The following is a 12,729-nucleotide window of genomic DNA, read 5'->3' on the forward strand; positions in this document are numbered from 1 at the left end:
AACCCCAAGACCGCCAAGGCTCCCGCTCTTGGCACGGTGGTTCCGGATTGCGCCGCGGCTGCCTTGCTCAGCCAATCATACCGGGTACTCCAAAAGGATTGGCCACTTATTCGCCGTGAGGCTTGGCAGTTTCTTGGTATCACCTGGCCGAAGGGGCTCACGTGGGTGGGATGTCGGCCGTGTCTGTTGTCGTGTGCGTCATCGGGCCGGGAAGCGGCAAACGCTCGCGCACCGACCCAAGGAATTCGGCCAAGATTCTGGATCGATTCCCTCTATGTATGCGAAGGGTTGGGAATGTGATTGGTGTGTAGTGTAAACGAGTACGGATTGATAAGGGTGCCAAGATTGGAACCACAGTTCGCGTCATAGGGGGGTTCGGGGTTCCCGGTGGTTGAGTGAGATATCGTGACTTTAAATACGTCGCGATACCCCCGCAAGGGAAGAGAAAGAAAATCTGATTCTGCAATCCAGGCTTTAGTTTCAAAGTTGGTTTAAACTCATTGTGTATGGACTCTCACTCGCTTGAAGATACGATATACATGAAGCCTCCTTAAGATAACTTCACTGGAATAGAACTTTCCTTATAACATGGGTGCTCAGAAGAAGCAATCATCTGACAACTCTCAGGCTTTGTCTCAGCCTCCTCACGCTCTTCGCTATGAGGATGTCCTTCGTGAGCTGGCCGTCGATCCAGACGAGGGTCTGACATTGGAGGAGGCGAAGCGAAGACTCCAACAGTATGGCCCGAATGAGCTGGAAGGGGGAGAGGGTGTTTCAATGGTCAAGATTGTTATTAGGCAGATTGCAAATGCCATGATTCTGGTTAGTCTCTCAATTGTTCCACAGATCATGACAGACAACTGACGACAGCAGGTCCTTATCATTGCCATGGCGGTCAGTTTCGGCATTCAATCCTGGATCGAAGGTGGTGTCATTGGAGCTGTCATCGCTTTAAACATCGTGGTAGGTGTCTATCAAGACTATGCCGCAGAAAAGACAATGGACTCCCTTCGATCGTTGAGTTCTCCCACCGGAACCGTCACGCGTGACGGCAAAACCAATACCATTCCTGCCAACGAGATTGTCCCTGGGGACATGGTTGAACTCAAGGTTGGAGACACGGTTCCTGCAGATCTTCGGTGCGTATGAGGTTACCAGACAGGCACCATTCTGTTCGCTAACAGTTGATAGGCTCGTTGATGCTATGAATTTCGAAACAGACGAGGCCCTCCTGACTGGCGAGTCGCTACCAGTGCAGAAAGAGGTCGATACAACCTTTGACCCGGACACGGGGCCCGGCGATCGCTTGAACATCGCGTATAGTTCCTCGACGGTGACAAGAGGCCGAGCTCGGGGCGTTGTCATCGGCACCGGGATGCAAACAGAGATTGGGGCCATCGCCGCTGCTCTTCGCGCCAGCGACTCTAGGAAGCGGCCCGTCAAGCGCGGACCTGAGGGAGAAACCAAGAAACGATGGTACGTGCAGGCATGGACCCTGACCTGCACAGACGCCGTGGGACGATTCCTGGGAATTAATGTTGGCACACCGCTGCAACGCAAACTCTCCAAACTGGCTTTGGCGCTTTTCGTCATTGCTGTCATCTTCGCCATTATCGTCATGGGTGTCAATGGGTTCCGCAATGACAAAGAGGTCATCATCTACGCAGTCGCGACGGGTCTTGCGATGATTCCAGCCTGCCTGGTGGTGGTCCTGACCATCACCATGGCGGTTGGCACCAAGCAAATGGTTGAAAGACATGTCATTGTCCGGAAGCTTGATTCCCTTGAAGCCCTGGGCGCTGTGACTAACATTTGCTCAGACAAAACGGGAACCCTCACCCAGGGGCGCATGGTCGCCAAGCGGGTTTGGATTCCCTCTGTCGGCACCTACTCGGTTGGGGCGTCTAATAACCCCTTGAACCCAGAAGAGGGTGACCTGAGCCTGCTGCCTGACCCGCCAGTCAAAGTTGGTCCTGACGCTCAAGGAGAGCCTTCCAGTCCGGACGATCTGCTCAGGGACAATCCTCTCCTGGAGCAGTATTTGAACGTGGCCGCAATGGCCAATCTGGCCCATGTGCACAAGTCTGAGCACAATGAATGGCAGGCCCGTGGTGAACCCACCGATATTGCAATTCAGGTATTTGCCTCTCGCTTTGATTGGGGACGCGATCGCTGGACCAAAGGCGAGAAGCCTGTTTGGCGCCAAAAAGCCGAATATCCGTTCGATTCCACCGTGAAGAAGATGTCCGTCATCTTCAAGAACAGCAATGATGACCGGGAGATGATCTTCACCAAGGGCGCGGTGGAACGAGTCCTCGAGGCTTGCACCACCGTCACCTGGACAGCTGGTTCCGACCCGATCGCCTTAGATGAGAATATCAAAGATGAAATCTTACAGAACATGGAAGCTCTCGCAAAGGAGGGCTTGCGGGTTCTCTGCCTCGCCTGCCGGGAGAATCCCGACCCTGTCAAAGGGGAAGATGTCCCTGCTCGTGAAGAAGTGGAGAAAGATCTCACTTTCTGTGGACTCATCGGCCTGTACGACCCTCCCCGGCCTGAGACTGCAGGCGCTATTGACGAGTGCTATCGCGCTGGGATCTCGGTCCACATGGTCACGGGTGACCACCCCGGTACTGCGCGAGCCATTGCAGCGCAGGTTGGCATCATTCCAGCGGACATGGACAGCCTTGCAAAAGATGTGGCTGACGCCATGGTGATGACTGCCAGTCAGTTCGACAAATTGACAGATCAGGAAATCGATGAGTTGCCTACTCTTCCCGCTGTGATTGCTCGCTGCGCTCCCAATACAAAGGTTCGGATGATTGATGCCCTTCATCGTCGGGGTCGGTTTGCGGCAATGACCGGTGATGGAGTCAATGACTCGCCATCCTTGAAGCGGGCAGATGTTGGAATCGCTATGGGACAGTCAGGGTCCGATGTGGCCAAGGATGCATCGGAGCTGGTGTTAACTGATGATAACTTTGCTTCAATTATCAACGGGATTGAGGAAGGTCGTCGTATCTTCGATAATATTCAGAAATTCGTCTTGCATCTCTTGGCGGAAAACGTCGGTCTCGCCCTCACGCTTCTCATCGGTCTCTGTTTCAAAGATGACAACGGGCAATCTGTGTTCCCTATTGCTCCTGTCGAAATTCTGTGGATCATCATGATCACCTCCGGTCTCCCTGATATGGGACTGGGCATGGAAATCGCCGCTCCAGATATCATGGACCGTCCTCCTCAAAGCGTAAGTACATCAGCGACTCTTGGGCTTGATCAAACATACTGACGGCAACAGAAACAAGGTATTTTCACCTGGGAAGTCATAGTCGACACCATCGTCTACGGCGTCTGGATGGCGGCTCTCAGTCTCGCCTCTTTCTCGCTTGTCCTCTTCGCCTGGGGAGATGGTAACCTGGCCTCAGGCTGCAACAGCGACTACAGCCCACAATGCGACGGTGTGTTCCGCGCCCGAGCCACCACCTTCGTGTGCATGACCTGGTTCGCTCTCTTCCTCGCCTGGGAGATGATCGATATGCGCCGCAGCTTCTTCCGCATGCAGCCCGGTTCCAAGCGCTATTTCACCCAGTGGATGTTTGACGTCTGGCGCAACAAGTTTCTGTTCAGCGGCATCATGATCGGATTCATCACGACCTTCCCTATTCTGTACATCCCTGTGATTAATGACGTTGTTTTCAAACATGTCGGGATATCCTGGGAGTGGGGTGTGGTGTTTGTCGAAGCGATTCTTTTCTTCCTTGGCTGCGAGGCTTGGAAGTGGTGCAAGCGCATTTATTTCAGAAGGGCCAGTCCAAAGGAAACTGGCAGAGAGAGGATGCTCCGGGACTTTAGTCGATATACCACCATGAGCAGGTCCGAGACCCAAGCAACAGGTGACCTGAACGTGGAAAAGTCGATGGTTTAGATCTTGCAATAGGCCCTGGATAACAGCAATTGGAGGGCAGGGAAGCTACTGTGTGGTCTTGCATTTAGCCTCCATCGAGCAACGTGGTATAGATCATGAATAGAAGTAGTGCTTAAAGTTCTTTCACTCGTTTTTTTTCCACCCTTTTCTGCAAATTCATGGGTAACTGACTATATGACAACGGACCTCCGGGGCTGCAGTCTGCCTATATGGCCACATGGCATTGTGCTTGCTACTACCTATAGCAGGAAATGTACTTAGACTGTTGGGTGAGCATGTTCTCAAAAGTGCAATGGTACCCCCCTACTCCAGTTAATATAGTATAATTTTGATAACTTATTCAACTGCTATCATATTTATTCTGATTCACTATGATTTGATTGTATGATTTTCAGTATGGATACTTATCGCCCTACCTAACCATAACTCCTGGTAATTTGGTGCATCCACATGGGTTCGTTCATATTCACTTCTCAGTTGATAGCTTACAACTTCCCACCCCAAATATATATCCCAGAGGCCTCCACCCCAACCCTTCCGTAATGACAGACAGGTCAACAATAACAACAACAACAACAACAACAATAACCAGATAACAAGTATAATTTAGACAGCAGTACCTAAATAGATCCATAAAGGCATAATTTTATATATTATATTATTTTTCCTGAAAGAGTTCAAAGTGTTTCTACTAGCAGAAATAGTGGTTCTTCAGCATTTCAGACCCGAGATCTGGAAAAAAGCGTATAAATTTCATGGTTATATAGTAAATTACTAAAAACAACTTCCAATACCGGGCAAGATGGCCGAGTGGTTAAGGCGTTACGTTTAGGCCGTAATGGGAAACCGCGTGGGTTCGAATCCCACTCTTGTCATTATACTTTTCTTTTATTTTTCGTATTTTATTGTATTTTGTTGTATTTTTATACCTCTGTATTTCTGTATTTCTGTATTTTATTTTATTTTATTTCCTGATGCATCTTGCATGGCAACACACCCAATGCACTCTGTTGAATGTATGTGGGTCACATAGACTTTGTACAATAGAATGGAACGTCCATACAGCTGTTTGAAGTCTTTTATCACTCCGGATGCAAGAGGTATCATGTATCCCTGAAGTCAGATAATAGATGAACAAATACCACAACAAAAGCCGCTATAATACCATGGAACCTCACATTGCGATAGTAGATTAATTGAGGTTACTTGTAAGTCATTTGAGAGTACATATTATTTCATATGGCAACATTCAAAGCAGGCCTGCTTCGGCTATGTCATGCTAAGCTGAACGAGTCACACTCTCACAGCGCAGAATTGCCGTGTATAGAGTGGACATGCAGCACTAATGGAATTCCCCGCTTCTGGGGTTATTAGCACTCTCTGAGTCATCCTGTAAGGCTCCAAAGTCAAGTGTCGCAGAGTGGTCTGACCTCTCTGTCCGTGGGTTTTATGTTTGAAGAACTAGGAGACGGGTGGCCATTATCGAGTTAAGTATTAGGCTTGTGGTTCTCTGTAAGAGAGTCTATCTGCTTTGGTCTTCGCGTTTGGAAGGAGGGACACTAGTCCTATAAGCCTTTGCAATTGACAAGTGCTTCACTCGTCTTCATGTTCCCGATTACCACTCTTCGTATAGTCAGGGATGGACATCCTCTTTTTGTATCTGCATGTCTTTCCTACCGGACATAAACATCTCACTTTGCCAATTGTAATCACTATCAGATTCTACTGTGAATCCCATTAGCTTCCATGATGAGGAAAAGAAGTGAGGAGTGTATCATCCAAGTATGCAATATACTGCTATTGCGTGGATGCAAGTTTGAGGTACACTTTGTTATTGCCCTGGGAAATTAAGTGACACAATAGCGATAATCATCTTGACGCGCTTGTCCATGGTTTCCCTGATATCCTCGCGTATGATGTGGAGTATGATTCTGGGACGAGCCGTATCTGTGCCTGGCTAATGGTATAGGTAAGGAGATGTATACGAGATTTGGAGATGAAAAGAAATAGAAGCTTACGGTGTATAGGATGGATGAAATGGGGGAAGAAGAGCAGGTGAGACGAAGTGTTGAGGTGTGAGAGAGGAGACGGCGCAGAGAGCAGATGGGACTCAAGGTGGATGTTTGCAGGGAATCTATTGGGCAGCTTCATACCGGTGCGATTATGGAGGGTATCTTCCGATATCAACTTGAGATAATACTGAATGCTCAACCTGTCAGCCTGTGCCTAACATGTAAACTTTTGAGACACAGACCCACGGTCAAGAAAGGAGGCCATACAAGGAATGTGTCCTCTTCGGTCTTGGACAACGTGAAGAGGGTATTGAAAGGGGACTCTGGTCAGTCTTTGTATCAGCCTCCAGGCCTAGCAAACCATGATTCATGTTTATAGGACAAGACGGACCGTTAGTTTTACCTGACTACAACTAGTATACATGAGCAACTGATCTATGCATGTTGTGCAATGATTATATGAGAATTTCTGTCTTTATATAGTAGCAAGAACTTGTACTCAATCTCAAGCTATACAATTCTCAGGATTATATAACATGACGTAGATGAAATTTCACAGAGAAGAATAAATAGCATCTTATAGCACACTTTAAACGTCAATATCGTCAAAGAAAATATAATCAAACAAACCATTTGAGAACACTCTCTTCAGATCCTGCCTTTGCCAACCTTGCGTCTGACCAATTTGTGTAAGCACTTTATTAAATTTGGGGATTACATCGCCATAGCACTCTTCCTTGAGATAGTCGCGGAAGGGCTTGCCATCCACTTTGAATTGTTGCCTGTATAAGAGATGCCGTCAGATAAATATCCTGGAACGAGACCATGCCGTGGTGCGACAGTGAGAGGATGGTAACCCACCATTCTTTAGCCCAATGGGGCCGGATGTTGAGCTTTTGCCCCTTCCATTCTCTCAGCTCCATCCATTTGTCGAGGACCTCTTGCGCAAATGCATCCCAATACTGGGTTACCGTTTGTAGCGTCAAGACCTCGATTGAGGCTGTTCCGAGACGATTGCCGCGCTGAGGCGCCATCAGCACATCGCTGTCTCCCATAATTCGCAGCTCGAGAGGCAAGCGCATCGGGCACTTGTCTGTGTGTTCATACGCCTTGATGATGGCTTCCCACCAGGCGTGTTGGACAATGGTGAAGTCGGGTTTATCGAGGTTATCTGATTGATGAGGGAGCTGCAACATGAATACTTAGCAAATGTCTGACATGGGACTAGCCGACGGATACTATAGGAAAAGAATAAGCCAAAAGATGGGTTGATCATCTTACGGGTATCTCAAGTTCCATATCCCGGACACGCGTGTTTTGAATCGCTCTTCTGAAGTGAAGCGCATCTGGGAGCCACGTTTTGATTTCTTTGCCGGCAGGCAGTGCAGCCATGCCTAGTCTCGCTGTATTTCATAGGATTAGGTGGATCTCTCGAGTATACGAGTGCCGGGGTAGAAGTTGCACTTACAGACTGCGGTAGTCCGTAACAATGGCAGTATTTCCGCAGTATTCGTGTCTTTTGCGAGGTATTGTAGAGCCTCTATTGCAATAGCCTGAAGCCATTGCACGGCAATTTCTTCATGATCCGGATAGTCCTGCACACCTAGAGGTGCTTCAGTAGTGGACCATGTATTGATCCAAACCTCGTCAGAATACGGGAACCAGAACCATTCTGAGTAGTACTCTTCGGCAGCCTTCTTCTCGAATTCCTCTTGGGCACGCCGGATCTGCTCGGGCGTACGAGGCTGGTTGAGCGGTGGAGGGACGCGCGCCCGAAGGCTGTCTGGAGGCGGTATGGCATCGATCACTGACTGCTTCTGGGGGGTCATGGCCGCGTATGTCATCTTGTCGACTACGAGGGTGATATGGGTGACGACCCCGAGCAAGCCAAAGCAGCCGCTGGCTGCAGAGAGAAAGTCGTCATCGGCTCGGGTGATGATCTGCAGCTTACCGTGCACATCCACATACTCGATGGCATAGACGAGGTCACTCAGTGTCTTATGTCTGATACCGGCTCCGTGGCTGGGTGAGTGTCAGCGTGTGGCTCGCTTTTCGTCTTCGGAAAACGGGATTATTGTCACATACCAGATCGGACCATTGCTACCACCAAAGGTAATCTCTACCATAATCACATTAAGGGGTAACGTTACGCGCTTTGTCTTTACACACCAGTATCGAAACTGCTCATTGGTTGTCGCGCAACCCACGCGGACTAGTGACTTGGTCGGATCTTCTTTCAAAGGGCCTAGTTCCGTGATTGAATTGAGCAATGTAGGCTTGTCCCCAAAAAGAATGGGACAGAGAGGATCAAGGGATTCCACGTTGGGAAGTTGTCCTGCCTGGTGTAGACTCAGAGTAGAGATGAGCATACATCCCTTGTCACGAGCAAAAACTGGGGACCAAGAATGGCCTAGAAGAGTATTAATTTCAGTCCTCATGTAAAGTTCTACCCAAGAGACAACACGTACGATAGCCAGACACGCGAACTCCCAGGTTGTTACTTGTAGCATATAGCACGATTTGCTGTACTCCGTAATTTGTCTTCGGGACGCATGTGTAGACGGGCTGGTTCTCGACGGTTCGTCCCCAGTTAGAGAACTCAGCGCCCTCATAAGTCTGTCGGGTTGTTAGCAACATGAGAACTGGACATATGGAGGAAAGGGGGTGTGGAATACCAGAACTGGGGTTGAGCGCTGGGGATCCTCAAAGAGGCCGATATCAACTGTCTCTGGTGGCATCTTAGCGCGTAGGTGGAACAGTTTCTCCAGCTTGTTCTTGAACCTCTGTTCCCACGGTTTTCGGCCACCTTCGATGGCTTGGGGGAGAGGAAGTTGAACCTGTTTTGCTCTCTCCATATTTTGGAGACCCTCACGGGTTGCTCTGGTGGAGCTTAAGTCAAAAAGGTGAGAAATTTCGTGCACCCTGGAGTTTGCAGTAAACTCCTCGAGCATTTTGCTCTGGTTGGGAGTACATGTTTCGAGCAGGTGCGTCCATAGGTCTTCATGAGTCGCTTTAAGGCTCTGGATGATCTGCCGAATGAAATCTTCATCTACCACTTCGCTATCTTCTGCCCAGTTCTTCTCAAAGAGGGCATTTGGGATATTTGGGTCCGCGACTGGATCCGGAACCAGATCTTTTATCAGCTTGCGAAAGAGGTCAACCCGTTTCTGAACGGGCGGTGCAGTCTGCACCTTGGCGAAAGCGTCCTTTACAGAGCTGGGTTTATCGCCGCTGGAAACCATGGCTAGGTCTTAAAGAAATTACTTGAGTGAGGCCCAGAGAGGGCGAAAAAATGTCTTGATTGAATGCTATGTTCACCAATATCTGGTGTGGGCGTCTAGAGATCTGTCCGCTCGGTGATCAGGTCGAATCTCTCAGTATAACTATATGAATGGTAGAGCAAAGCAGACAAAGAAGGATCAAATGGTCAACATACGTCCATGATATAATCTGAAGTTTTAGATGGCAAAGTCTGATCATGAGATCTAGTCAGAACACACTTGGTACCAAAACTGCCGAAGTACTTCCGCATTCAGCGAACTCACGAACCATAATGCCCTTATTAAGCTTAACAATGTGGTGAAGCTTAAATGTGAGAGGATTGGCCTGAACAGTCTAGATTAGTCTGCTGTCTGTATCCATGGTCGGAAGCCCGCGATTGTAAGTGCTGTTGGGCCCCCACTGTGATTGTCTCGATTAAGCTATGCGCCAGCTGGTTAATGGCTGGGCGGGGGTGAGACACTGAGACAAACCCTTAGACCTCAGCTTCTGTAGGCTGTTAATTTGGGTTTTGATTTTGTCAGATCTGTTGGTGGTTCCCATGGGAGATCATGCCTTGGAGGCGAAATTCGGTAGTTTCAATTGTCCAGTCCTAAATTTAATGCCAGGAAATAAAAGCATATAGAACCACTAGATCAATCACGATTGAGCCCCTCATTCTGGCGCGTCTACTACTAATTCTGGCTGATATCCACCATCTGTAAACAACTTCAATCCGCCGTCGAGATTCGCAGCCCGATAGCCGGACTGCACTAGGATTCGATAGACCAGGTATCCATGATAGCCTACTCTAGAGCAGATCAGTACGGGGCGTTCCTTTTCAATCTCATCCAATTTTGACCTTAGCGAGTCGATCGGAATGTTTCGAGCGAGTGGTAGATGGCCTTGTGCAAAATGCTCTGCGGACCGCACATCAATAACCTGCCATTCATGGAGATGGCCATGGAGGTTTTGAGGATGGACTGTATGGAGGTCCCCACGTATCAGGTTGCTTCCCACCGAGCCGGCCAGATTGACTGGATCCTTCACTGAGCCGTACTGTGGCATGTGGGAGAGTTCGAGAGGCTCCAAATCGAACACGGTCATCCCGGCCTGAATGGCTGTCGCTAGCACATCGATGCGGCCGTCCACGCCAGAATGTCCAACAATCTGAGCGCCCAGCAAGACGCCACTCGCTGGTTCAAAGGCCACTCTTAACGTCAGCTGCTGAGACGATGGGAAGTATCCAGCATGGTCCGGCTGGTGGATGGTCACAGATTGAGGGTCGTACCCAATCTGCTTGAGGTCGGACACTGAGAGCCCAGTGATAGCCCCTGTCAAGTGGAAGACGTGGTAGACACGGGTGCCACAGGTGCCAGGGTAAGCCGTAGCTCGTTTGAAGATGTGATCCGCTGCGAGGCGACCCTGACGATTCAAGGGCCCGCTCATGGACGACACCTGAGGCATATGGGAGATACTGTTCATAACCTCCGCCACACCGCCGACCGCATATATGTCACGATCACTTGTCTGCATGAATGCATTGACCACAATCCCTTTCCGGACCGCAAGGCCTGCGTTCTTAGCATGCCGGACTCGAGGCTCGGGTTCAGTGGCTACGACTACCAGGTCCGCGGAGAGGCTAGAGCCATCGCATAACTCCACGAAGCACCGGTCGCTGGTATCTGCTTCTGCGATCATTTGACACTCCGACCCGAGATAGATCTGGACTCCCTTCTTCGTGAGCTCTTTCTGAATGATATTGGCAAAATCCGGGTCAAATTCCGGACAGAGGCGGTCACCAGCCTCAACCACGCTGACACGTAGGCCGAAGCTGTACAGACTTTCCACGGCTTTGAGGCCCGCGAACGCCCCGCCCAGGATGACTACTTCACGGCAGTCATTTTGCACCACAAAGGATCGGATGGTCTGCAGATCAGCGAGGGTCTGCAACGGGAACACATTGGCTTTTCTTATACCTGCAATAGGGGGAACCGCGGGATCTGCGCCTTGCGCAAGGATCATCTTATCGTACGGTAAATCATAGGTGGTGTCGGTCTTCCGACATCTCACGGTAACCGAATGATGCTCCCTTGAGATACTGACAAGCTCGGTACAAACCCGCACGTCCAGGTTGAATCGAGCACTGAGCCCTGCGGGGGTTTGCATTGCGATCAGCGTATCCCTTTCAATGACACCGCCCAAGCTGAAAGGCACAAACGAATTTGTGTAACTGATGTAGGAGGCTCGTTCGATAACGACGATTGACGCGTTCTCATCCAGCCGCCGTGCCCGAACTGCTGCTGACATTCCCCCCCGCGCGCCACCAATGATGACCAGTCTCAACTTTTCGCCTTCAGTAGTCATCTCGCCGTCTTTAGTATTCTTCGCATTAGACGACAAGAGCTCAACCTGGCTGACTATTGTCACTGTGTGCTGATACCCGGCACAAGTATGGAAGATACAATTTGTTGCTTAACATTGTGCGGAGATCCTTGGTGCAGACTAAAAGGCCTCGCGATCTCAACTAGACGTCAAAACACGAGGAGCGGAGGTTGGCATGACGTCGAAACATCAGATCCATGGATCATGGCGATAAAGTCAAGACAATAAAGTCAATGACGCCTTTGCACAGCTGATCAGAGGCTCGGAGCCGAGGAATGTTTAGACCCCTCCCAGCCCATTGGATGAATGGAAACCTGAATGGCTATAACCCCGTTTTCTTTCGAAAGGAATGGCCTGCGCGTCGGCACGTCGTTGAATTTCTCGGCCTTGTACAACAACATACTGAGCCCTCATTTTCGAATGATAATGCGTCCCAGGCAAGTACTGTCGTTCAATTCGCCAGAATCAGAATTGTTACGGAATGCTAGCATTACCCTACCCATGTATTCCAAAGACTGTAATTAACTGGCCACTCTGGGAAACATGGCATTCTATACCCTGACTGGTATGTCATGCCTCTGCCAGAGTGGATGTGGAGATTTAAACCCTTTACAATAGCCAGAGGCTATTGTACGGAAGACTAGCCTTAGCCTAGACTCTAGCTTGAACTATTTGGGCCGACATGGATCGCGGGGGATGCAGGGCGGACGTTGCCGATCTTGGCATCAGGTTGAAAATCAACGATGGTAATAATGGTGTCATCGGTATATGGCTAAATGACCAGGTAGCCTCTAAAGATCTTATGATCTTATGATCTCTGGGGTAGGTCTGACCTTTGCCTGGCACCGGCCGAGTGCAGGATCCGTTCCACCCATGGAACCAGAGTCTGACAGAGCTGGTTTGCGATTGGGCTTCCAGCTTGTGTCGAGTATGGAGTGACCATATTTGTTCCACCGGTGCAGCTGGCCTATTTACAAATTAAGAACGCACCACATGCGGCCCATTGTCAATATTATAGAGCAAGGGGTGTCATAGAGACCATTGGCGATATTCCTGATAGTATCTGAGACCAGCTATATACAGATGAGCGGCAGCAAACCAAGCAATACCTAACAGATAGCCCCTGATTTTCCGGCAAGTGGATCAGCG

At 49.5% G+C, this 12,729-nt stretch overlaps 3 protein-coding genes and 1 non-coding gene across 4 annotated transcripts; 2 read left to right on the forward strand and 2 right to left on the reverse strand.

Moving 5' to 3' along the window:
• Positions 1–588: 588 nt before the first annotated feature.
• On the forward strand, positions 589–3,925 carry Aud_005038 (cation-translocating P-type ATPase; the record flags this gene model as incomplete). Its single annotated transcript, XM_043289973.1, has 4 exons — positions 589–822; positions 874–1,139; positions 1,192–3,247; positions 3,299–3,925. The coding sequence occupies 4 exons, from the start codon at positions 589–591 to the stop codon at positions 3,923–3,925; spliced, it is 3,183 nt and encodes a 1,060-aa protein (XP_043145908.1).
• A 796-nt stretch (positions 3,926–4,721) lies between these two features.
• On the forward strand, positions 4,722–4,800 carry Aud_005039. The gene has a single exon. It is a non-coding gene; the product is annotated as a tRNA-Leu (tRNA).
• A 1,726-nt stretch (positions 4,801–6,526) lies between these two features.
• On the reverse strand, positions 6,527–9,179 carry Aud_005040 (uncharacterized protein; the record flags this gene model as incomplete). Its single annotated transcript, XM_043289974.1, has 7 exons — positions 6,527–6,719; positions 6,799–7,124; positions 7,219–7,340; positions 7,406–7,959; positions 8,023–8,347; positions 8,406–8,553; positions 8,613–9,179. 7 exons carry the CDS (start codon positions 9,177–9,179, stop codon positions 6,527–6,529), a joined length of 2,235 nt encoding a protein of 744 aa, XP_043145909.1.
• Positions 9,180–9,870: 691 nt separating this feature from the next.
• Aud_005041 (putative pyridine nucleotide-disulfide oxidoreductase) lies at positions 9,871–11,562 on the reverse strand (the record flags this gene model as incomplete). The annotated part of the gene is made up of 1 exon (XM_043289975.1): positions 9,871–11,562. One exon carries the CDS (start codon positions 11,560–11,562, stop codon positions 9,871–9,873), a length of 1,692 nt encoding a protein of 563 aa, XP_043145910.1.
• Positions 11,563–12,729: the final 1,167 nt, after the last annotated feature.

This window comes from Aspergillus udagawae (assembly GCF_001078395.1).
Source record: "Aspergillus udagawae IFM 46973 DNA, scaffold_3, whole genome shotgun sequence".
NCBI lineage: Eukaryota > Fungi > Ascomycota > Eurotiomycetes > Eurotiales > Aspergillaceae > Aspergillus > Aspergillus udagawae.